The sequence below is a fragment of the Betta splendens genome, chromosome 6 (assembly GCF_900634795.4).
Source record: "Betta splendens chromosome 6, fBetSpl5.4, whole genome shotgun sequence".
Classification (NCBI taxonomy): domain Eukaryota; kingdom Metazoa; phylum Chordata; class Actinopteri; order Anabantiformes; family Osphronemidae; genus Betta; species Betta splendens.
Window position 1 is genome coordinate 17,348,027 of NC_040886.2, and position 21,684 is coordinate 17,369,710.

At 45.0% G+C, this 21,684-nt stretch overlaps 7 protein-coding genes across 8 annotated transcripts in view; 2 read left to right on the forward strand and 5 right to left on the reverse strand.

Moving 5' to 3' along the window:
• Window positions 1–3,660, reverse strand: part of map1ab (microtubule-associated protein 1Ab) — a 41,219-nt gene extending 37,559 nt beyond the window's left edge. For both annotated transcript variants that reach the window (XM_029153070.3, XM_029153069.3), the window contains exon 1: window positions 3,365–3,660. In XM_029153070.3, the coding sequence (XP_029008903.1) occupies window positions 3,365–3,629 (265 nt within the window). In that variant the 5' untranslated portion in view covers window positions 3,630–3,660. The remainder of the gene's footprint in view (window positions 1–3,364) is intronic.
• A 1,537-nt stretch (window positions 3,661–5,197) lies between these two features.
• On the reverse strand, window positions 5,198–7,115 carry LOC114857034 (high choriolytic enzyme 1-like). The gene is made up of 8 exons (XM_029153098.3): window positions 7,002–7,115; window positions 6,550–6,595; window positions 6,317–6,469; window positions 6,125–6,242; window positions 5,852–6,030; window positions 5,637–5,718; window positions 5,404–5,533; window positions 5,198–5,306 (listed from the first exon to the last, which is right to left on the reverse strand). Exons 1-7 carry the CDS (start codon window positions 7,071–7,073, stop codon window positions 5,407–5,409), a joined length of 777 nt encoding a protein of 258 aa, XP_029008931.1. The 5' UTR covers window positions 7,074–7,115; the 3' UTR covers window positions 5,198–5,306; window positions 5,404–5,406.
• Window positions 7,116–7,413: 298 nt separating this feature from the next.
• LOC114857352 (high choriolytic enzyme 1-like) lies at window positions 7,414–9,423 on the reverse strand. Its single transcript, XM_029153741.3, has 7 exons — window positions 9,025–9,423; window positions 8,853–8,943; window positions 8,552–8,698; window positions 8,334–8,451; window positions 8,019–8,197; window positions 7,760–7,841; window positions 7,414–7,654 (listed from the first exon to the last, which is right to left on the reverse strand). The coding sequence occupies exons 1-7, from the start codon at window positions 9,091–9,093 to the stop codon at window positions 7,513–7,515; spliced, it is 828 nt and encodes a 275-aa protein (XP_029009574.1). The 5' UTR covers window positions 9,094–9,423; the 3' UTR covers window positions 7,414–7,512.
• A 2,643-nt stretch (window positions 9,424–12,066) lies between these two features.
• On the reverse strand, window positions 12,067–14,372 carry LOC114857036 (high choriolytic enzyme 1-like). Its single transcript, XM_029153100.3, has 7 exons — window positions 14,238–14,372; window positions 14,066–14,156; window positions 13,746–13,892; window positions 13,520–13,637; window positions 13,187–13,365; window positions 12,889–12,970; window positions 12,067–12,783 (listed from the first exon to the last, which is right to left on the reverse strand). Exons 1-7 carry the CDS (start codon window positions 14,304–14,306, stop codon window positions 12,642–12,644), a joined length of 828 nt encoding a protein of 275 aa, XP_029008933.1. The 5' UTR covers window positions 14,307–14,372; the 3' UTR covers window positions 12,067–12,641.
• LOC121202313 (high choriolytic enzyme 1-like) lies at window positions 12,781–16,967 on the forward strand. The gene is made up of 3 exons (XM_041071252.2): window positions 12,781–14,633; window positions 14,915–14,996; window positions 15,102–16,967. Exons 1-3 carry the CDS (start codon window positions 14,630–14,632, stop codon window positions 15,241–15,243), a joined length of 228 nt encoding a protein of 75 aa, XP_040927186.1. The 5' UTR covers window positions 12,781–14,629; the 3' UTR covers window positions 15,244–16,967.
• Window positions 16,968–16,969: 2 nt separating this feature from the next.
• Window positions 16,970–18,852, reverse strand: LOC121202312 (high choriolytic enzyme 1-like). Its single transcript, XM_041071251.2, has 7 exons — window positions 18,671–18,852; window positions 18,499–18,589; window positions 18,198–18,344; window positions 17,984–18,101; window positions 17,651–17,829; window positions 17,376–17,457; window positions 16,970–17,270 (listed from the first exon to the last, which is right to left on the reverse strand). The coding sequence occupies exons 1-7, from the start codon at window positions 18,737–18,739 to the stop codon at window positions 17,129–17,131; spliced, it is 828 nt and encodes a 275-aa protein (XP_040927185.1). The 5' UTR covers window positions 18,740–18,852; the 3' UTR covers window positions 16,970–17,128.
• Window positions 18,853–19,590: 738 nt separating this feature from the next.
• On the forward strand, window positions 19,591–21,639 carry LOC114857353 (high choriolytic enzyme 1-like). Its single transcript, XM_041071184.2, has 7 exons — window positions 19,591–19,615; window positions 19,673–19,831; window positions 20,005–20,151; window positions 20,253–20,370; window positions 20,714–20,892; window positions 21,048–21,129; window positions 21,235–21,639. The coding sequence occupies exons 1-7, from the start codon at window positions 19,591–19,593 to the stop codon at window positions 21,365–21,367; spliced, it is 843 nt and encodes a 280-aa protein (XP_040927118.1). The 3' UTR covers window positions 21,368–21,639.
• Window positions 21,640–21,684: the final 45 nt, after the last annotated feature.

The window sequence follows — 21,684 nt, forward strand, 5'->3', positions numbered from 1 at the left end:
ACACACACACACCCACACACACACACACACACACACACCATGCAGGCTAAAACTTCAGAGGAAACTTGTGTCAGATCTCATCCAGTTAAAAGCACACATGCAGCACCTCTCTCGTCTTATCTACTTTATCTACTTGCGGATTATTTTAGCAGAGAGACAGATTATTCTAATTTCTCAAATCCACACAGCTGCATTTAAGTCTCCTCGTTTGCCCTTAACCGCGGAGGAAAAGCTTCTACACTGCAGCCTGTTCTCGGATTTGCTGTGTCACTCTAACCAACGTTTTGTCGGCATTCACAGGCAATCGTCCGTCCTTGCACTGAACCTTAAACATCACAACCTCCAGCTCTTATGACGCGCAGCTCTAGAATGTCAAACGCAATTATTACTGATTTTTCAAGCCAAACATTCAAACACCAGCTACTTTCCATCAACATCCTTTAATTTGAAAACAGTTGGGATAAAGTGTGGTTCTGTGCAGCTGGTGATGGCCGATCAATGCTGCAACTGTTGCTGCAGTGATGTTTTCTCCAGCCTCAGTAACGAGCGCTAATGAGCTCATTACACCCTGACACAACCAGGACAATACAAAAAACATAGCGATGCTCAATCGGGATGAGAGCTAAAGCTATGAATGGAACCAACCTACACAGCTCTCCATCCATCCATCCATTTTCATCCGCTTATCCGGGGCCGGGTCGCGGGGGCAGCAGTCTAAGCAGAGAGTTCCAGACTTCCCTCTCCCCGGACACTTCCTCCAGCTCTTCCGGTGGGACCCCAAGACGTTCCCAGGCCAGCCGAGAGACGTAGTCTCTCCAGCGAGTCCTAGGTCTTCCTCGGGGCCTCCTACCGGTGGGACATGCCCGGAACACCTCCCCAGGGAGGCGTCCAGGAGGCATCCGAACTAGATGCCCGAGCCACCTCAGCTGGCTCCTCTCGATGTGGAGGAGCAGCGACTCTACTCCGAGCTCCTCCCGGGTGACAGAGCTCCTCACCCTATCTCTAAGGGAGCGCCCAGCCACCCTGCGGAGGAAGCTCATTTCAGCCGCTTGTATCCGTGACCTTGCCCTTTCGGTCATGACCCAAAGCTCATGACCATAGGTGAGGGTAGGAACGTAGATTGACCGGTAAATTGAGAGCTTTGCCTTTCGGCTCAGCTCCCTCTTCACCACGACGGACCGATACACCGACCGCATTACTGCAGCCGCCGCACCGATCCGTCTGTCAAACTCACGCTCCCTCCTTCCCTCACTCGTGAACAAGACCCCAAGATACTTAAACTCCTCCACTTGAGGCAGGAACTCTTCTCCAACCTGGAGAGAGCAAACCACCTTTTTCCGGTCGAGAACCATGGCCTCAGATTTGGAGGAACTGATTCTCATCCCAGCCGCTTCACACTCAGCTGCAAACCGCACCAGCGCACGCTGGAGGTCCTGGCCTGATGAAGCCAACAGGACAACATCATCTGCAAAAAGCAGAGATGCAATCCTGTGGTCCCCAAACCAGACCCCCTCCGGCCCCTGGCTGCGCCTAGAAATTCTGTCCATAAAAATAATGAACAGAACCGGTGACAAAGGGCAGCCCTGCCGAAGTCCAACATGCACCGGGAACAGGTCTGACTTATTGCTGGCAATGCGAACCAAGCTCCTGCTCCGGTTGTACAGAGACCGAACAGCCCTTAGCAAAGGGCCCCGGACTCCATACTCCCGGAGCACCCCCCACAGGATGTCACGAGGGACGCGGTCGAATGCCTTCTCCAGATCCACAAAGCACATGTAGACTGGTTGGGCAAACTCCCACAAACCCTCAAGCACCCTGCTGAGGGTATAAAGCTGGTCCAGCGTTCCACGACCAGGCCGAAAACCACATTGTTCCTCCTGTATCCGAGGTTCGACTATCGGCCGAATTCTCCTCTCCAGTACCCTGGCATAGACTTTCCCAGGGAGGCTGAGAAGTGTGATCCCCCTATAGTTGGAACACACTCTCCTGTCCCCCTTTTTGTAAAGAGGGACAACCACCCCGGTTGTCCAGTCCAGAGGAACTGTCCCCCTCCTCCACGCGATGTTGCAGAGGCGTGTCACCCAAGACAGCCCCACAACATCCAGAGACTTGAGGTACTCAGGACGGATCTCATCCACCCCCGCTGCTCTGCCACCGGGGTGGCAGAGCAGCGTAAACACCGTTTAAGGTCAGACTATGGCTTAACTGTCATTAACAAAAATACTGCATGCTACAATTTACCATTGCAAAATCAACGAGCTACACAGCTCTGACTTCACTAACTCAATAAACTTCAGCTCATGGGGGTTGATCAGATCCACTGGTAAAGGCCTGTTTGTCTCTCACTACTTGAGTAATGTAAAGTCACTGAGCACTCATAAATGCTCTTTCCCATGAAAAGGAGCCACGCTGCAGGTTGGGCATATTCTGCAAGTTTAGGATCTGGTAACTCTCCGTCCACATTAAACCCTCTCTGACCTGTTTCGGTGTGTACGCTGCAGGAGCGACTGGCAGGCCGACGTGTGACGAGAGGTCTCACTCTTAAAACACCAACCAGTGCCAGAGAATCGATGCTGCAACGAGCCGAGTGGGTGTGATACTGAAGTTGCAGCCGAGCAGCAGAGCTGTCGGCTCCCTGACAGGCGATAAGGAGGAGGTCAGGGGGGCGGATGCGGTTGCTATGGCAGCACACGGGCATCGGGAAAAAAAGTGTGATTGATGATCTGGACGGGGACCAGCTCAGACACAATGACGCGAGAGAAAACTGCTGAGCACAACACTCTGCCGACAGCAACATCTTTCACAACTGCTCCACAATCTGTTTACAGCCTCAGAGTTGAAATGGAGAGGGACGAGTGCAGCCGACCGCCTTCACCAAGAGGAGGAGCAGAGTTCCAACTCCCACGGCGTGAACCTATTCAGCTGAGTAATGATGTCAGAGCCTGATAACTTAGTAATAAACACACACACACACACACCCACACACATAGAGCCACACACTAAAACACACCTGGGGTCATTTACTAAGCCGCTGACATTGATTCACCTGGTGATGCATTCATGCGTCGTACGTCAGGAGACTGCTCTTTGAAGCAAACACATTCCTGCTGCATATATAACTTGGCTCTGCAGCACTTGGAGTCAAACAGGGCGCAGTGGGTAATGCCTGGTGTCCCATGGTGCAATGCTGCAGCAACTGCCTCATCCTGCCTACGGACACCGTCCTGGGCATTGCGTCAACGCTGTTTACTCCACATTAATTAAACGTTACAGCGTGACTTTCCACCCTAAAGCTAAACACCGACTCACTCAGTCTCACAGACAACGAGCACAGATCGGCAGCAGCGGCTCGTCCATCACTCACCCCGCTCTATCTGCGCCCTGGCGGCTTCCAGCTGGTGCTCCGTGCCGATCTCCCCGATCACTATCAGCATATAGTAGCCGCCCCGGTTGAACGGCACCCCGCGTCGCCGTCTCCCGCCACCTCGGCGATGCCGTAGTCGCTCCTCGGACCCCGGCGGAGGCGCGCTGAAGTCCTCGTCTTCCTCCACCACCGGGAGCGCACCTCTCGCCGGGATCTCCATGGCAACAGCCCCTGGAGCCGACGCCGAGGCTGACTCCATCGCCATGACAACTACCGGTGTGGTGAGAGGTGAGGGAGAGGAGGGAGGGAAGGGACGCGAGAAAGTGTTAACTGGGCAACAACAAAAGCAAAGTTTTATTTCCGGGGAAGCTTTCAAAATAAGAGCGCCTCTTTGAACAGGAAATAGAATATAATTAAATATAGAATATCGCTAATATATTTTAAATAAGAATCCAAAAACCTAAGTGTTTAAAAATGAACTAGGATCAAAATATTCGCTTAGATTTAGAATAGGTATATGTTTTTGCTGCATTACTCTCTGGAGCTAACGCTAGCTTAACTAGTGCACTTTTATTTAGACTATTAACATATAACAGTTAGCGGAGTGTGCACGTAAACATTTTACGTACTACCAGACATTTAAATTCGTCTAGTATCTTAAATCTTACGTTTACGTGGCGCATTCAGGGACAGTTGTCATTTCCACAGTCTGGCTAATGTCCTGCCTGTGAACAGAGGTTCGTTGCTCTGAAGGTCCTTTTGGTGGCTATTGTGTATTATTGTGCTACTTGTGTGACTTCACAAATGGTTCTGGAACATTTTTGTAAAAAGCAAATCACACGCCCACGGTGCTAAACCCTGTAAGTCGTTAGCATAATGACATCTACTGAACACTTGGTGAATCCCTTAGACAGAAAACAAATAAATAAATAGGACAAAATAACAGACATGTATGGAAAAACTATTAATATTTTATTTTATAAAATTTTAATTATAAAATAATCAAATTCATGGGGGCAATAATACCAATGAAGTATAAATATTGCATAATAATTTGCAATGTTTTAATTATTTGATTGATACATATAAGATAATTATTACATAATTACTGATTAATTAAATTATTTGATTGATACATATAAGATAATTATTACATAATTACCTATTTATTTGACTTTTGACATTTTGCTGTTTATTAACAGAAATATATAACACCATTAACATTAATTAAGTTCAAACACAGCTAAAGGAAGCCACAGCAAACAGAATAATCTTAAACAAGCCTGTTTCTTCTCATCATCTCTTCTCCTCGTTAACCTTGAGCTCAGCTCATCTCAGTGTGAAGCATCAGCACCACACAGAGTGGATAATAATCAGGTCTTTAATTTTAGTGTACCCATCACTGATTTAACACACTGCTGCATCCATCTGTACACATGTATGAAATGGGTTTTTGCCAGGAATGAAGGTAAAACATCTCAATAATTTATTTAACAGTATATATTGGCGTTTTAACGGAGCATCATCATCTCCACTCACCTGTGACCAAAGTCAACAGCCTTCACTGCTCAACATAAGCCATGTATCATTTCTTAACAGGTGTCTGACAGTGAGTCAGCACAACAGAGCAGCCAATCCACAGCCGTGCTTCCCTCTAGTGGCAACAAAGGACACTCCACATTCACTACAAGGTGGAAGATGACGTCAGGTACAACAAATACATTTGTACTGTAGGTTTGTGCTGCTGGGAAACGCGTTTGTCATGAGAGTGAGAGTTGTTCATAAAATTGTTAAGACACTGACACAGTTTTGAAAAGATACTAGCAACAAAAATGGTTTCCAAGAGTACTTAAAAGTTTATTCAAAGCCATTTGAATACAATCATCTGCCTTGTCTAGTAGGACACAGCTGGTCTGAAGCCTGAATTTGAGTATCTTCAGCACTTGGTGGAAAAACAGAAACATGTTAATGACGGCAACTGTAACTTTTTTCATGGTGAAATTAAACATTCATCAATTTCTGTGTTTAACTTCTCTCACCCTTTAGCACTTGTACAGCCTGTTCAGCCTGGTGATGTCATTGCTGCTCATCTCGGTGGCTTGGCCAAATGGAACGTTCGGGTTGGGTATGGGCTGCATGGTGGGCTTGTTGTTACCAGAGAAGGCATATCTGGAAGTATACAGGGATGGATATGGGCTTATTATATGTGGTAACCTCTAAAGGCACGTTTCCTGCATATGTAAGACAGATAAGAGGTGGAAGTGTCCTCAACTTGTGGTACTGCATGACGGAGTTGTAGTCATAAGGCGTGTTCAGATTGATCGTGTTGATCTTGTCGAAGGCGTATTCCCAACCTGAAACAACACAAGACAAGAATCAGAAGGCTTGTGATCTTTTAGAGGTGAGAGCACATTTGAGTGAAGGGCTAGGGAAGCATTCTGTCTTTGTGTGTGCGTGCACGTGCGCGCGTGCGTGTGAGATGCTGACCTCTCTGGATGTTCTCCCACAGCACTTTGATGTGCTGGTCTCTGTCGGAGCGACACTGCTCGTGGTTGAATCCGAGCGCGTGCAGCAGCTCGTGCTGGACGGTGCTGTGGTAGAGGCAGCCCTGCCGGTCCAGGGACACCTGCTGGGCATAGCCACGGCGGCCAACGTAGGAGTAACAGCTGCATTTGGAGGTTGTTTTAGTGGACACATTAATTTCAATGTGAGAAATGTGGAGAGTGATCTGTGAGTGTTTTTGGTGCAGCGGCCTGTTACCCGTTGATGGACTGGATGGTCAGGTAGTCTCTGTGGTTGGCTCGTGGGATGAAGCGGATGCAGGAGACGCTCTGGAAGGATTCCAGCCCGCGCTCGATGATGGAGCGCTCGCGGGCAGCTGGCGGCCCAAACAGAGGTGCACATGGTTGTCTGCGTAGTTTTCAGCCTGACACTTTGGACACAGATACTCACAGTAATGTGAGGCGATGACGTACGGCACGTAGACCTTTCCGTCAGCAGACTTGGGCCACATGCAGCCACTGGAAGTGCACTGATCCGCATTCCTCTCATTTTCATTGTCATAAGCGATGTCATCCATGACCAAGGGCTCATCCGCTCCATGCACTGTTAAAGGACGTGAAGGATTGTTGGTTATATGTCATGTGTCTACCTATGAACATGCCTGAGTACATAAAGTGTCTTACCAACATCCTTGTTGGCTCTCCAGAGGAGCTCAGAGACGGACAGTTCCTACATCAAGGGGGTGATATGTGAAACATCTATACATTCACTGGCCGCTTTATTAGGAACAGCAGTTCTCCCACTAATAATTATTAAATAACTAATTTAATTTATTCAGTGTTCAAGTTTCAGGTGTCATAAAGGCAGTAATTCTACTGTGTATCAGTGGCAGAGATTCTGTACTGTATGTGTGGATAATTTGTTAATATCATCAAATATAATTATAAGTGCACAGGAACAGAAGTAGAAAAGCAACAGAAGAAACAGAAGTAGTTGAAACACACAGAGCACAAAGTCAGCAATGTGCAAAAAGTGATTACACTGAGTGAAACACGTGACAAAAAAACACAAACAGGACTTTAGTAAGACATGAGCCCAGTACAGTATTGTGTTTTTATGTTTAATATATCCTCACCTCTTCAGCCCAGGAGCAGTCAGAGACCACAAGTAGAACCAGGAGCCCCAGCGCGCTCTTTAACAAAGCCATGTTCACAGTGATACCACCTGGACCCGGCCGCGGCTGCTGTTTTAAACCCTGTGTATCTGTGTGCAGCTGAGATAACCTATGCACTGCCTTGAAAACATGCTGCCGGTTCCCACCTTAACTAAACCAAATCTGCCTGTGGAGGGAAAATCATTGTCAAAAAAACATTAGGCCACGTTGTGAGAATGTTGACTCTAGACACACCTGGTTTATCATATGGCTCCTGACCTGCATAATGCAAATATCAGGTTTGCTTAATTCCATTAGAATATTACATTTTAGAAACCTCACAAAAATATGACAATATTTCAATATTCAAATAGACATTACACAATGAGATGTTTCAGATGAAAATTTAATGAGTAAATACAACTTAATTGAATGAAACAATGTTGAGCAAATGTTAAAGCCCTGAGCAGATATTTATGAATTCAAAGGGAGGTCAGCGTAGCTTCTTGGAGCAGTACAGCAGGTTGATGCGGTCGATGTCGTTCTGGCTCATCTGTGTGGCTGTGCCAAACACAGTGTTGGGGTTGGGAATAGCCACAATAGTGGGACTCACATTGTCCTTGGAGAAAGCCAGTCTGTAGGAACGAGACAACCACAGTCAGGGATGAATGGACCAGGTGATGGTAGAAGATAGAAACTTCTGTCTGATTGAACTAAAGAGGCCTCACAGTCACACTGACCTGTTGTAGTGCATCACAGAGTTGTAGTCATAAGGAGTTCCCAGGTTCAGAGTGTTGATCTTATTAAAGTTATATTCCATACCTGCAGCACAGGAAGCAACACAGTAGCACAGAGTAGTTCATCAAGAAGGAATAAGGATAAATAAAAAAAGTTTCATTGTGCAGGATAATATAAAGTGTTAGTGGTGATTTGCATGTGATACGTCAGGAACAGTGTTCAGCGATGAGCTGATGATCAGTCCAGGGCTCGGCAGCGTACCAGAGATGACGTTCTGCAGCAGGATCTGGACGTGCTGGTCCCGATCGGAGCGACACTGCTCATGGTCAAAGCCCAGAACGTGGAGCAGCTCGTGTTGGACTATGCCAAAGTTCACGCAGCCTAGAAGGCTTATTGACACGGTCTGTTCACCTCCAACACGACCCACGGAGGAGTAGCATCTACAGAGACCACGGAGAATCACAATGAACATGGTTCATCCTTCTACAGCTACAAAAACCAGTAGGTTCCTGTGGTGAAAAGCTGTTTGATTTGATTTAAAGCTCTTTCTGATGTTTGAGAACAGCTGTTACACACCCACTGAGAGACTTTATGTTGATGTAGTTTGATTGTTTATGGCGGGGAATAAAGCGAATGCAGGTGCAGTTGGAGAAGGAGTTAAGGCCACTTCTGATAATACTGACCTGCTGAGCAGCTAGAGGTGGAAAAACAAACACAAAACCAATGATGTTAAATCAAACAGTATTTTCAGCATTGGCGTGATGCACATTTAGTGCTGAATTATGCAGACTTACTGTAGTTGCTAGTGATGACGTAGGGAATATAAACTTTGCCATCAGACGCTTTAGGCCACATGCAGCCAGTCTGAGTGCAGGGGTCAGCGTTCCTGTGGTTGGGAACAGCAATGTCGCCTCGCAGCTGGAAGCCATCTTGGATGGGGTCTGCAGAGAGGACGTGGACATCACACACCACAAATGTCAGGAGCATTAAATAACAGCTGGCTTCCAGCAGCTGCTGGTCTGTTGGGGATTTGAACCTTCACCCACCCAGTCAAAAACTGAATCTACATGTGATGATGTAATGAATGAGACTCACTGAGGTTTCTGTTGGCTCTGCCCAGCAGCTCTGAGACGGACAGGCCTCCCTCAGCTTCTGTGTCACTGTCTGCACCTGCTCTGTTCACAACCTGCGCCAGAAAAGACACAAAAGTGTTTCTGTGGCGTCGCTGAACAACCAGAGCAGAACGTGTTGGATCTCACAGACTCACCATGGCTTCGGTCCAGGCTGAGACTGCAAACAGAACCAGGAGACCCAGGATGCTCTTCATGGCTGCCATGTGACCAACGAGCTGCAGAGTGAAACACAACAGTCAGGTTGAAGCAGCAGCAGCTGTAGTAGTAGGATCAGTAACAGTCACTGAGCTTCAGCTCTTCACTGCAGGGAGCAAAGTAGGAGATGTGACGTTGAGAAGGCTCTGCTCATCCTCTTTTATAGCAGAACCAGCAGAGGATGAGCTGTGCAGGTCAGCAGCACAGCCTGATGTTTACTTCCTAACTCACACCCTCAACACACAGGTACTAATCTACAGACTCATGGGAGGAGGTCCAGGTTGGGAGCTGGTTTGATGGACAGACGACCCCTCAGCAACTGGGACAAGATATGAGTCAGTGAGTTATTGTTGCTTTTACTTTAGAAGAGGGTTTATCTTTTATCAGTTTGATTGTGTTTTTAATAATTGATTAAATGTAGAAACGTGACTGTGTCATTGCTGACAGTGTGAACAGTTGTTGTACTACTTGTTCTAGTAGGTGTGTTACGTAAGTCCATTAGTGTTGACTCAACTCTTCTCTTTAAAAACACTTAATCTACAAAAACAACTGACCTGAGCTTCCTTCGCCGCAGGTGAAAAATGCAACTTTAACATGATCAACACTCTGAACCTGGGAACTCCTTATGACTGCAACTCTGTGATGCACTACAACAGGTCAGTGTGACTGTGAGGCCTCTTTAGTTTAATCAGACAAAAGCTTCTATCTTCTACCATCACCTGGTCCATTCATCCCTGACTGTAGTTGTCTCATTCCTGCAGACTGGTTTTCCAGTCCAGTTTTCCTGCAGGACTCATTGGCTGAAAAGCTTCAAGAATTTTTATCATTGAATGTTGAACTGGAAATTGTTTTGTCATCATTAATAATTTCTATTTCATTCTACAACAATCACATTAACACAAATTATGCAGTTCTGCCCACTTTTAAATGCATTTTTCTCAATTCCTTTCACAAAATCCTTTCATTATTGCTTGTTGCTGATTGTGGGATGATTTAAGGGAAACTTTATCGATTTTCAATTGGGGTTGACCAAAACAACCTTGGGTAATATTTAGAAATGAAAGGACACTATGATTGCTCCATAATTTCGATGCAGAGAAGTTATCATTTATTCCTCCAGTAAGACACCTAGGCAGATGGTTTGCCGTGGGCTCAAGAACTACAACTAGTGCTCCTGGTTTACTCTGTACCTGCCCCAGCAACGGTCAGGCTGGGAGGGGGGGTGGAGCCAGACTGAGAGGGGGCGGAGCCAGACTGCTGGAGTGCAAATACTCTGTCCGCCATAGTTAAGGAATCAGCACCCGCAGTAGGGAGCCCAGAGCCGGCTTCAGGCAGAACCAAAGGCCGGCATCCTGCGATAGACCACTAAATGCATTGTGTCTCTGCGCCGATAGAAGCACAACTGAATGTCCCAGTGCTGCAATGACTCTACTGCTGCCGGTTTCTCTGAAGTTGATGAAAATTCTCCTGCTGACTGTGTAAATTTGTTTTAATCACTTTTGGGTTAGTTCAGAAGAGCTAGAAACTAATTTCAGGATGCTAAGGACAAACCAGAAATAAAAGGTGGGACAGGATGATTAAATGAGCACTGAGTAACTAATACATTTAACCTTTTATTGTTTTAGCTTGCGCTGTGAAGTTTGAGTAAAGTTACGAGCTGCTGCTTGTAAAATAGCATTACCCTTTGTTGCTCACATTAGCTTATATATTAGCTCTGAGTGGCTAGCAACAACTAATTCAATATTACTCCTTTATTTTTTAGGCATTATCTGCTTCAACGCTGCCAATTCATCTTGAATGAAGTTGTGGGGTCTACTGCTGATGGGGGAACGTGTGTTATGGATCATCAGTTTTGCGCTGCATGTAAACGAAGCAGCAGTCCAAACTAGCTTCCAAGGACAAACCAGAAAAAGCAGCTGGGCAGAACGGTGAAATGAGCACTTAGTAAGTAATATATTCGACTGTGTATTGTTTTAGCTGGCGCTGTGAAGTCTGAGTAAAGTTACGAACTGCTGCTTCTCGTGTTTTGGACTGTGGGGGTTAGTGTTAGTTTAGGTTGCTAATGTTAGCCTGTCCATTAGCATGGCTGGCAGCAACTCTAATACTAACTAGAAAAAGCATTTCCAGAAGAAAATGCACAGTGAATGCTTCCATGCTGAATGTATTGCTAAAAACTGCTGAGAGTATCTTAAGCATCAAAAACAGCTGAGGAATTGAATGCATAGCTAAATATATATAAAGAACTGTTTTGCATATATTCTTAATAAGTTCATGCAAAACATATAACTTCTCTGTTACCTTAATCAAGACTCAAAACAGTGTCTTCAGGGTGGGAGTCAAACCTTTATCTGGTGAGCCACAATGACTCCTGAAAACCTTTCTCTAAGTATCACTATAGAAACTATTTGCAAAAACTAAAAAGTCCTTAATATTCTTGAAAGATTTAAATTAGAGCTGTACATTTGAAACCCATATATTTATGTTAAAAGGTGTATACATAAACACAACACAGAGAAGATTTGAACTCAGGTCTCCCACTCCAGAGGGAGTGATTTATGACACTGACCCACAGGAAATCAGAGCAGAGAGAGGAGAAACCTCCAGAGCTTTCTCTAGATGTCCCCATCTAGAGAAAGCTCTTGAGGTTTCTCCTAGTGTTGTGTTGTCATAGTGTTGTGAAAACTTAACAGTATTAACATTTTTAATATGGGATTAATTACACAAACAGCTAAATATTATATTTCGACAATTCAAAAGTTGAAGATCTAATGTAAAACTGCATATGCTAATAGATGAGCATACATTCATTATTGCAAGGGTCACTTCTTCTGACACCACTTTCTGTTGGGGCGCATTACCCATTGCTGTCTAGATTTGAATGTAATGCTGAATGCTTAATTTATTTATCAAGAAATAATGAGACTTTAAAACAAACACGATGAACAAACAAGAAGTATAGCTGAATATATTTATCTGAGAGAAGAACAAAGGTTAACAGCTTGAAGCACAAAGCTTATGTGATTATGCATATTTATTTCAGACAAGAAAAAATCGAAGGCTGATAAAATGAAACACCACTATACTGTACCTTCACATAATAATGTGACAATGTAATTATCACAAATTTCCACCTTGAAATGCGGATTTTTAAAGACTTCACAATTTTAATAATTGCAAGGGTCACTTGTTCTCATGCAAGTTTATGTTATGGTGCATTGCGCTCTGAATTTGCAAATCATTCTGAATACATTAATGTTGAGTTTATTCCTCAGGAAAAAGCTTTAACAACTTTAATGTAACTGTTGTAAAAACGTTTGTATTGCAAATTCATGTATCAATCATTGCAAAATAACTCCTTAACACACTGTTAGGGTGCATTACCAATAAGGCGTTGTGCATGTCTCTATTCATTTCAGTGGGGCAAAAAAACTTGGAAAAAGCTCAATATTTCGTTTCAAAAGAATGAGTAAATATTATAATATGTTTACTACATCTTCATGTACTGTAGTGACACGATGTTTAACTCATGATGACGATGATCAGATTCAAAAGAAGGTCAGCGTAGCTTCTTGGAGCAGTACAGCAGGTTGATACGGTCGATGTCGTTCTGGCTCATCTGTGTGGCTGTGCCAAACACAGTGTTGGGGTTGGGAATAGCCACAATAGTGGGACTCACATTGTCCTTGGAGAAAGCCAGTCTGTAGGAACGAGACAACCACAGTCAGGGATGAATGGACCAGGTGATGGTAGAAGATAGAAACTTCTGTCTGATTGAACTAAAGAGGCCTCACAGTCACACTGACCTGTTGTAGTGCATCACAGAGTTGTAGTCATAAGGAGTTCCCAGGTTCAGAGTGTTGATCTTATTAAAGTTATATTCCATACCTGCAGCACAGGGAGCAACACAGTAGCACAGAGTAGTTCATCAACATGTACTGAAGTATCAATAATAAAAATAAAGATTCACAGTGCAGCATGTTATGAAGTGTTATTGGTGATTTCCTTCTAATACGTCAGGAAGATTTGAAATGAGAATAAATCTCCATGTGAGTTAAGTTTTCAGCGGTGAGCTGATGATCAGTCCAGGGCTCTGCAGCGTACCAGGGATGACGTTCTGCAGCAGAATCTGGACGTGCTGGTCCCGGTCGGAGCGACACTGCTCATGGTCAAAGCCCAGAACGTGGAGCAGCTCATGTTGGGTTGCTCCAAAATAAATGCAACCTGCAGAGTTTAGTGACACGGTCTGTTGACCTCCAATACGACCCACATAGGAGTAGCATCTATAGAAACCATGGAGAACAGGGAGAACATCAGTGGAGACAAGCACGTGTTAGGTAGGTTTAGTGTTGGGTGTATGAGGTGTAGCAGTGGAGAAGCAACAGAATAAGGTTTACTGGTGTTACTGGTCAAGGACATAACTATTCCATCACTTACCCACTGAGAGACTGTATGTAGATGTAGTCTGTCTGGTTTGTGTAGGGGATGAAGCGAATGCAGGTGGAGTTGGAGAAGGAGTTGAGGCCACTTGTGATGACACTAAGCTGCTTGGCGGCTGGAGGTTGAAACGCAAACACAAAAACAAAGCCACACTAATGTTAAATGTATTTCCAGCGGTAGAGTGATGCACATTTAGTGATGGATCATGTCAAGACAGATTTACTGTAGCTCTTGGCGATGACATAGGGAATATAAACGTTGCCATCACAGGCTTTAGGCCACATGCAGCCAGTCTGAGTGCAGGGGTCAGCGTTCCTGTGGTTGGGAACAGCGATGTCGCCTCGCAGCTGGAAGCCATCTTGGATGGGGTCTGCAGAGAGGACGTGGACGTCACACACCACAAATGTCAGGAGCATTAAATAACAGCTGGCTTCCAGCAGCTGCTGGTCTGTTGGGGATTCGAACCCTCACCCACAAACCTAGACCTCATGGAGCCAGTCAAAAACTGAATCTATATGTGATGATGTAATGAATGAGACTCACTGAGGTTTCTGTTGGCTCTGCCCAGCAGTTCTGAGACGGACAGGCCTCCCTCAGCTTCTGTGTCACTGTCTGCACCTGCTCTGTTCACAACCTGCGCCAGAAAAGACACAAAAGTGTTTCTGTGGCGTCGCTGAACAACCAGAGCAGAACGTGTTGGATCTCACAGACTCACCATGGCTTCGGTCCAGGCTGAGACTGCAAACAGAACCAGGAGACCCAGGATGCTCTTCATGGCTGCCATGTGACCAACGAGCTGCAGACTGAAACACAACAGTCAGGTTGAAGCAGCAGCAGCTGTAGTAGTAGGATCAGTAACAGTCACTGAGCTTCAGCTCTTCACTGCAGGGAGCAAAGTAGGAGATGTGACGTTGAGAAGGCTCTGCTCATCCTCTTTTATAGCAGAACCAGCAGAGGATGAGCTGTGCAGGTCAGCAGCACAGCCTGATGTTTACTTCCTAACTCACACCCTCAACACACAGGTACTAATCTACAGACTCATGGGAGGAGGTCCAGGTTGGGAGCTGGTTTGATGGACAGACGACCCCTCAGCAACTGGGACAAGATATGAGTCAGTGAGTTATTGTTGCTTTTACTTTAGAAGAGGTTTTATCTCTTATCAGTTTGATTGTGTTTTTAATAATTGATTAAATGTAGAAACATGACTGTGTCATTGCTGACAGTGTCAACAGTTGTTGTACTACTTGTTCTAGTAGGTTTGTTAAGTTAGTTAACAAACCTACTAGAGGTTTGTTAGTTTGTTAATTAGTGTTGACTCAGCTCTTCTCCTTAAAAACACACTTTTAACAATTAATCTGCAAAAACAATTGACCTGAGCTTCCTGTGCTGCAGGTATGGAATACAGCTTCAACAAGATTAACACTTTGAACCTGGGAACTCCTTATGACTACAACTCTGTGATGCACTACAACAGGTCGGTGTGACTGTGAGGCCTCTTTAGTTCAATCAGACAGAAGTTTCTATCTTCTACCATCACCTGGTCCATTCATCCCTGACTGTGGTTGTCTCGTTCCTACAGACTGGCTTTCTCCAAGGACAATGTGACTCCCACTATTGTGGCTATTCCCAACCCCAACACTGTGTTTGGCACAGCCACACAGATGAGCCAGAACGACATCGACCGCATCAACCTGCTGTACTGCTCCAAGAAGCTACGCTGACCTTCTTTTGACCTGACTCATTTGATTATCATAATGGCTTGAACATTATGTCCCAGTAAAAAAGGTATATTTATTTTCTAATGATTCATTGGCTGAAAAGTTTTCAAGAATTTGGTCCCATTGATGATCATTTTTTTCAATAAATGTTGAACTGGAAAAAGTTTTGTCCTCATTAATATTTTTCTCTATTTCATCTTACAACAATCACATTAAAATAACTTGTGCAGTTCTGCCCTCTTTTAAGTGCATTTTTCATGATTTAGTATCATGGTTGAGTTTAAAAATTGCAAATTCCTCAGTCTGGGTTATTTCACTTTTTTTTAATTGTGAAACATACAGTAAATAGGATTATTTTCGGAGACTTCTTAATGACTTCAGACAACCAAATAATGAAGCTATAGCAGACCTTGCTGTGACACAGGTGTAGTCTGCCACCGTCCAACAGGCATCACCACCGCCTGGAGTGTTGTGCGAATGGGTGGCAGGTGTACTTTATGTGGGTGATTATGTGACTGGTATTAAACCGCGACTGAGACGGACTCCAGTCGCTGGTGAGTAGTTGCACCATAAGCGGAAGCCAATTGTTTTTTTCCCTTGGGTACCAGTACTAAGACTGGTTTTGTAACAATTGCTGCTGCCAGCTGATGCACCTACATACCTACAATAACTCTAGCAAAAAGTACTTCACGATTTTTTTCATTCACAAACTTAACACTGAGCCACACTGGGACTGAAACACTTACGTTCGTGTTGCACTTGTGATACAGACAGAAAACCTCATGTGCTGCTTAAAGGTGTGACAGAATCAAATGACACTGAGATTTTAGAGACCTTACCAACAATAAAGCATTACATGAGCTTAATTCATTCTAACTTCCTTTTTTTCTGCTCTTATTTTAGGCTTAATTTCCAAGAATGTATATATATATTATATATAGAATACAACCTTATGGTAAAAATGTAAAGCAATGTCTGAACGTTTTTTTGTTAGATTCTGTTGTGCTTCTCTTAGTGCAGAAACATGATGCATCTGGCTCTCGGCTGTTGCAGGATGCAGGGGCGGCCTCGTCCTCCATACGTTGAACTGGTCTGCGCTAAACTCTGGCTCATACAGCTAACCACGAATATCAGACAGTGCTGTAGAACTCACTGTCTTCAAATTAATCTATAGTGGGACCTCTGGCCATTGAATATTAGTACTGTAAGTGTATGCGAGGAAAAACAATGGTGGACTGAGCAGTTGGGCTCCAGCAGGAGGTCCCCGCCCCCTCTATGACTGGCCCGCCCCATGTCCAACTAGCCCCGCCCCTCCGAGACTAGCCCCGCCCCTCTCAGCCTGACCGTTGCTGGGGCAGGTACAGAGAAAACCAGGAAGCACTAGTTGTAGTCTGTGAGCCCAGAGCAAACAATCCACCAGGGTGTGTTGGAGGAGGAATGAATAAATGATAATTTCTCAGCAAAGAAAATATGGAGGAATATGAGTGTCCTATCATTCTTAAATTCTACCTGAGATCGTTTTGGTCAACCCCCTGAGCTTGTGTGTTTAATATTACTGTGGCTACATGCTTGTGGTTACAGTTTGCATTTTTGGATCATGTCTACAGACTGTTTGTTTTCGTTCTCCACCTCTACAAAACAACAGAAAACCTCTGTGGTGGACGTCCACTTTGTTGGTCCACAGACCAAACCACATGTAAAAACACCACACACATATATTGCAAGTGAATCTTTATTTATTGAATGAAAATGTAATTACTTAAAGCCATCAGTCACAAAAATACACTATTCAACAGAATGAGTAATTATTGTAATATGTTTACTACATCTTCATGTCATGTAGTGACATGATGTTTAACTCATGATGATAATCAGTTTCAAATGAAGGTCAGCGTAGCTTCTTGGAGCAGTACAGCAGGTTGATGCGGTCGATGTCGTTCTGGCTCATCTGTGTGGCTGTGCCAAACACAGTGTTGGGGTTGGGAATAGCCACAATAGTGGGACTCACATTGTCCTTGGAGAAAGCCAGTCTGTAGGAACGAGACAACCACAGTCAGGGATGAATGGACCAGGTGATGGTAGAAGATAGAAACTTCTGTCTGATTGAACTAAAGAGGCCTCACAGTCACACTGACCTGTTGTAGTGCATCACAGAGTTGTAGTCATAAGGAGTTCCCAGGTTCAGAGTGTTGATCATGTTGAAGTTGTATTCTTCACCTGCAGCACAGGGAGCAACACAGTAGCACAGAGTAGTTCATCAACATGTACTGAAGTATCACTACTAACAATAAAGATTCACTGTGCAGCATATTATGAAGTGTTAGTGGTGATTTCCTTCTGATACGTCAGGAACATTTGAAGTGAGCATAAATCTCTGAGCTGATGATCAGTCCAGGGCTCTGCAGCGTACCAGGGATGACGTTCTGCAGCAGAATCTGGACGTGCTGGTCCCGGTCGGAGCGGCACTGCTCATGGTCAAAGCCCAGAACGTGGAGCAGCTCATGTTGGGTTGCTCCAAAATAAATGCAACCTGCAGAGTTTAGTGACACGGTCTGTTGACCTCCAATACGACCCACATAGGAGTAGCATCTATAGAAACCATGGAGAACAGGGAGAACATCAGTGGAGACAAGCACGTGTTAGGTAGGTTTAGTGTTGGGTGTATGAGGTGTAGCAGTGGAGAAGCAACAGAATAAGGTTTACTGGTGTTACTGGTCAAGGACATAACTATTCCATCACTTACCCACTGAGAGACTGTATGTAGATGTAGTCTGTCTGGTTTGTGTAGGGGATGAAGCGGATGCAGGTGGAGTTGGAGAAGGAGTTGAGGCCACTTGTGATGACACTGAGCTGCTTAGCGGCTGGAGGTGGAAACGCAAACACAAAACCACACTAATGTTAAATGTATTTCCAGCACTAGAGGGATACACCTTTAGTGTTGAGTCATGCAGACTTACTGTACACTCTATCAATGAGGTAGGGAATGTAGACGTTGCCATCACAGGCTTTAGGCCACATGCAGCCAGTCTGAGTGCAGGGGTCAGCGTTCCTGTGGTTGGGAACAGCGATGTCGCCTCGCAGCTGGAAGCCATCTTGGATGGGGTCTGCAGAGAGGACGTGGACATCACACACCACAAATGTCAGGAGCATTAAATAATAGCTGGCTTCCAGCAGCTGCTGGTCTGTTGGGGATTTGAACCTTCACCCACCCAGTCAAAAACTGAATCTACATGTGATGATGTAATGAATGAGACTCACTGAGGTTTCTGTTGGCTCTGCCCAGCAGCTCTGAGACGGACAGGCCTCCCTCAGCTTCTGTGTCACTGTTTGCACCTGCTCTGTTCACAACCTGCGCCAGAAAAGACACAAAAGTGTTTCTGTGGCGTCGCTGAACAACCAGAGCAGAACGTGTTGGATCTCACAGACTCACCATGGCTTCGGTCCAGGCTGAGACTGCAAACAGAACCAGGAGACCCAGGATGCTCTTCATGGCTGCCATGTGACCGACGAGCTGCAGAGTGAAACACAACAGTCAGGTTGAAGCAGCAGCAGCTGTAGTAGTAGGATCAGTAACAGTCACTGAGCTTCAGCTCTTTACTGCAGGGAGCAAAGTAGGAGATGTGACGTTGAGAAGGCTCTGCTCATCCTCTTTTATAGCAGAACCAGCAGAGGATGAGCTGTGCAGGTCAGCAGCACAGCCTGATGTTTACTTCCTAACTCACACCCTCAACACACAGGTACTAATCTACAGACTCATGGGAGGAGGTCCAGGTTGGCTCAGGTCAATTGTTTTTGTAGAATAATTGTTAAAAGTGTGTTTTTAAGGAGAAGAGCTGAGTCAACACTAATTAACAAACTAACAAACCTCTAGTAGGTTTGTTAACTACTGTAACTTAACAAACCTACTAGAACAAGTAGTACAACAACAGTCATGTTTCTACATTTAATCAGTTATTAAAAACAGAATCAAACTGATAAAAGATAAAACCTCTTCTAAAGTAAAAGCAACAATAACTCACTGACTCATATCTTGTCCCAGTTGCTGAGGGGTCGTCTGTCCATCAAACCAGCTCCCAACCTGGACCTCCTCCCATGAGTCTGTAGATTAGTACCTGTGTGTTGAGGGTGTGAGTTAGGAAGTAAACATCAGGCTGTGCTGCTGACCTGCACAGCTCATCCTCTGCTGGTTCTGCTATAAAAGAGGATGAGCAGAGCCTTCTCAACGTCACATCTCCTACTTTGCTCCCTGCAGTGAAGAGCTGAAGCTCAGTGACTGTTACTGATCCTACTACTACAGCTGCTGCTGCTTCAACCTGACTGTTGTGTTTCACTCTGCAGCTCGTTGGTCACATGGCAGCCATGAAGAGCATCCTGGGTCTCCTGGTTCTGTTTGCAGTCTCAGCCTGGACCAAAGCCATGGTGAGTCTGTGAGATCCAACACGTTCTGCTCTGGTTGTTCAGCGACGCCACAGAAACACTTTTGTGTCTTTTCTGGCGCAGGTTGTGAACAGAGCAGGTGCAGACAGTGACACAGAAGCTGAGGGAGGCCTGTCCGTCTCAGAACTGCTGGGCAGAGCCAACAGAAACCTCAGTGAGTCTCATTCATTACATCATCACATGTAGATTCAGTTTTTGACTGGCTCCATGAGGTCTAGGTTTGTGGGTGAGGGTTCGAATCCCAAACAGACCAGCAGCTGCTGGAAGCCAGCTGTTATTTAATGCTCCTGACATTTGTGGTGTGTGATGTCCACGTCCTCTCTGCAGACCCCATCCAAGATGGCTTCCAGCTGCGAGGCGACATCGCTGTTCCCAACCACAGGAACGCTGACCCCTGCACTCAGACTGGCTGCATGTGGCCTAAAGCCTGTGATGGCAACGTCTACATTCCCTACCTCATTGATAGCGTCTACAGTAAGTCTGCATGACTCAACACTAAAGGTGTATCAATTCAACGCTGGAAATACTGTTTCTTTTAATACCAGTGTGGTTTATGTTTGCGTTTTCACCTCCAGATACTCTGCAGGTCAGTATCATCACAAGTGGCCTCAACTCCTTCTCCAACTCCACCTGCATTCGTTTCATCCCCTACACGAACCAGACAGACTACGTCTACATACACCCTCTTGAAGGGTAAGTGATGGAATAGTTATGTCCTTGACCAGTAACACCAGTAAACCTTATTCTGGTGCTTCTCCACTGCTACACCTCATACACCCAACACTAAACCTACCTAACACGTGCTTGTCTCCACTGACCTCCGTCACCATCAGATACAAGTTTTATGAGCTTCATTTCATCCCTGTTTGGCGCTACATCATCACCACATCGCCTTTAAAGACAGAATAACAAATGAATAAAGTGAAAACATGTACATGAGCAGCTCCAGGTTGTGTTCAGTTCCTCCTGCTTCACTGAAGCTGTAAGGATGAACCATGTTTATTGTGATTCTACCTGTTCTCCGTGGTCTCTGTAGATGCTACTCCTTTGTGGGTCGTACTGGAGGTGAACAGTCCGTGTCACTAAGCTTTCTAGGATGTGTTGACTTTGGAGTTACCCAACATGAGCTCCTCCACGTTCTGGGCTTTGACCATGAGCACTGTCGCTCCGACCGGGACCAGCACGTCCAGATCCTGCTGCAGAACGTCATCTCTGGTACGCTGCAGAGCCCTGGACTGATCATCAGCTCACCGCTGAACACTGGAGATTATTTCTCACTTCAAATGTTCCTGACGTATCGCATACAAATCATCACTAACACTTCATAACATGCTGCACAATGAATAACTGTAATGCTTCCTTCGCTGCAGGTGAAGAATCAAACTTCTACAAGATCAACACTCTGAACCTGGGAACTCCTTATGACTACAACTCTGTGATGCACTACAACAGGTCAGTGTGACTGTGAGGCCTCTTTAGTTTAATCAGACAGAAGTTCTTATCTTCTACCATCACCTGGTCCATTCATCCCTGACTGTGGTTGTCTCGTTCCTACAGACTGGCTTTCTCCAAAGACTTTGTTAATCCCACTATTGTGGCTATTCCCAACCCCAACACTGTGTTTGGCACAGCCACACAGATGAGCCAGAACGACATCAACCGCATCAACCTGCTGTACTGCTCCAAGTAGCTACGTTGAGCTCCCTTTGATCTGACCACGTTTCAAGTATCTTAACTGTTTATTCTGTTAAGGAAATGTACTTCAATAAGTACTAACTGAACTTAATAAACAGCTATTGGCATCTAACTGTTGTTTGATTGTTCCATTTATATTTGCATATATATAAATTTATAACTATAGGTTGTAAATGAACAATTTTATCATTTGTGTTGGTTTACTCGTCCTACACCCGTGTGTAGAGATGTCCACTGCGAGACCTACTCAACACAGACTGGACCGGAGATGATCTATAAGATAGACAGATTTCACATTACAGATGTCGATAA

Excerpts from the sequence above, each read along its gene's own strand:
- LOC114857036 (XM_029153100.3), bottom strand. The coding sequence starts at position 14,306 with ATGGCAGCCATGAAGAGCATCCTGGGTCTCCTGGTTCTGTTTGCAGTC. Across the intron at positions 13,638-13,745 it reads TGTCATCGCCAAGAGCTACA|CCGCCAAGCAGCTTAGTGTC; the intron begins GTAAATCTGTCT and ends TTCAACCTCCAG. Across the intron at positions 12,784-12,888 it reads TCTGTGATGCACTACAACAG|ACTGGCTTTCTCCAAGGACA; the intron begins GTCAGTGTGACT and ends TCGTTCCTACAG.
- LOC114857034 (XM_029153098.3), bottom strand. The coding sequence starts at position 7,073 with ATGGCTTTGTTAAAGAGCGCGCTGGGGCTCCTGGTTCTACTTGTGGTC. Across the intron at positions 6,596-7,001 it reads ACTGCTCCTGGGCTGAAGAG|GAACTGTCCGTCTCTGAGCT; the intron begins GTGAGGATATAT and ends CCCTTGATGTAG. Across the intron at positions 6,470-6,549 it reads GAGAGCCAACAAGGATGTTG|TGCATGGAGCGGATGAGCCC; the intron begins GTAAGACACTTT and ends GTCCTTTAACAG.
- LOC114857352 (XM_029153741.3), bottom strand. The coding sequence starts at position 9,093 with ATGGCAGCCATGAAGAGCATCCTGGGTCTCCTGGTTCTGTTTGCAGTC. Across the intron at positions 8,198-8,333 it reads AACATAAAGTCTCTCAGTGG|ATGCTACTCCTCCGTGGGTC; the intron begins GTGTGTAACAGC and ends TGGTCTCTGTAG. Across the intron at positions 7,842-8,018 it reads GCTGCAGAACGTCATCTCTG|GTATGGAATATAACTTTAAT; the intron begins GTACGCTGCCGA and ends CCTGTGCTGCAG.
- LOC121202313 (XM_041071252.2), top strand. Across the intron at positions 14,997-15,101 it reads TCTGTGATGCACTACAACAG|ACTGGCTTTCTCCAAGGACA; the intron begins GTCGGTGTGACT and ends TCGTTCCTACAG.
- LOC114857353 (XM_041071184.2), top strand. The coding sequence starts at position 19,591 with ATGGCAGCCATGAAGAGCATCCTGG. Across the intron at positions 19,832-20,004 it reads CAGAGCCAACAGAAACCTCA|ACCCCATCCAAGATGGCTTC; the intron begins GTGAGTCTCATT and ends TCCTCTCTGCAG. Across the intron at positions 21,130-21,234 it reads TCTGTGATGCACTACAACAG|ACTGGCTTTCTCCAAAGACT; the intron begins GTCAGTGTGACT and ends TCGTTCCTACAG.
- LOC121202312 (XM_041071251.2), bottom strand. The coding sequence starts at position 18,739 with ATGGCAGCCATGAAGAGCATCCTGGGTCTCCTGGTTCTGTTTGCAGTC. Across the intron at positions 18,345-18,498 it reads CAGAGCCAACAGAAACCTCA|ACCCCATCCAAGATGGCTTC; the intron begins GTGAGTCTCATT and ends TCCTCTCTGCAG. Across the intron at positions 18,102-18,197 it reads CCTCATTGATAGAGTGTACA|CCGCTAAGCAGCTCAGTGTC; the intron begins GTAAGTCTGCAT and ends TTCCACCTCCAG.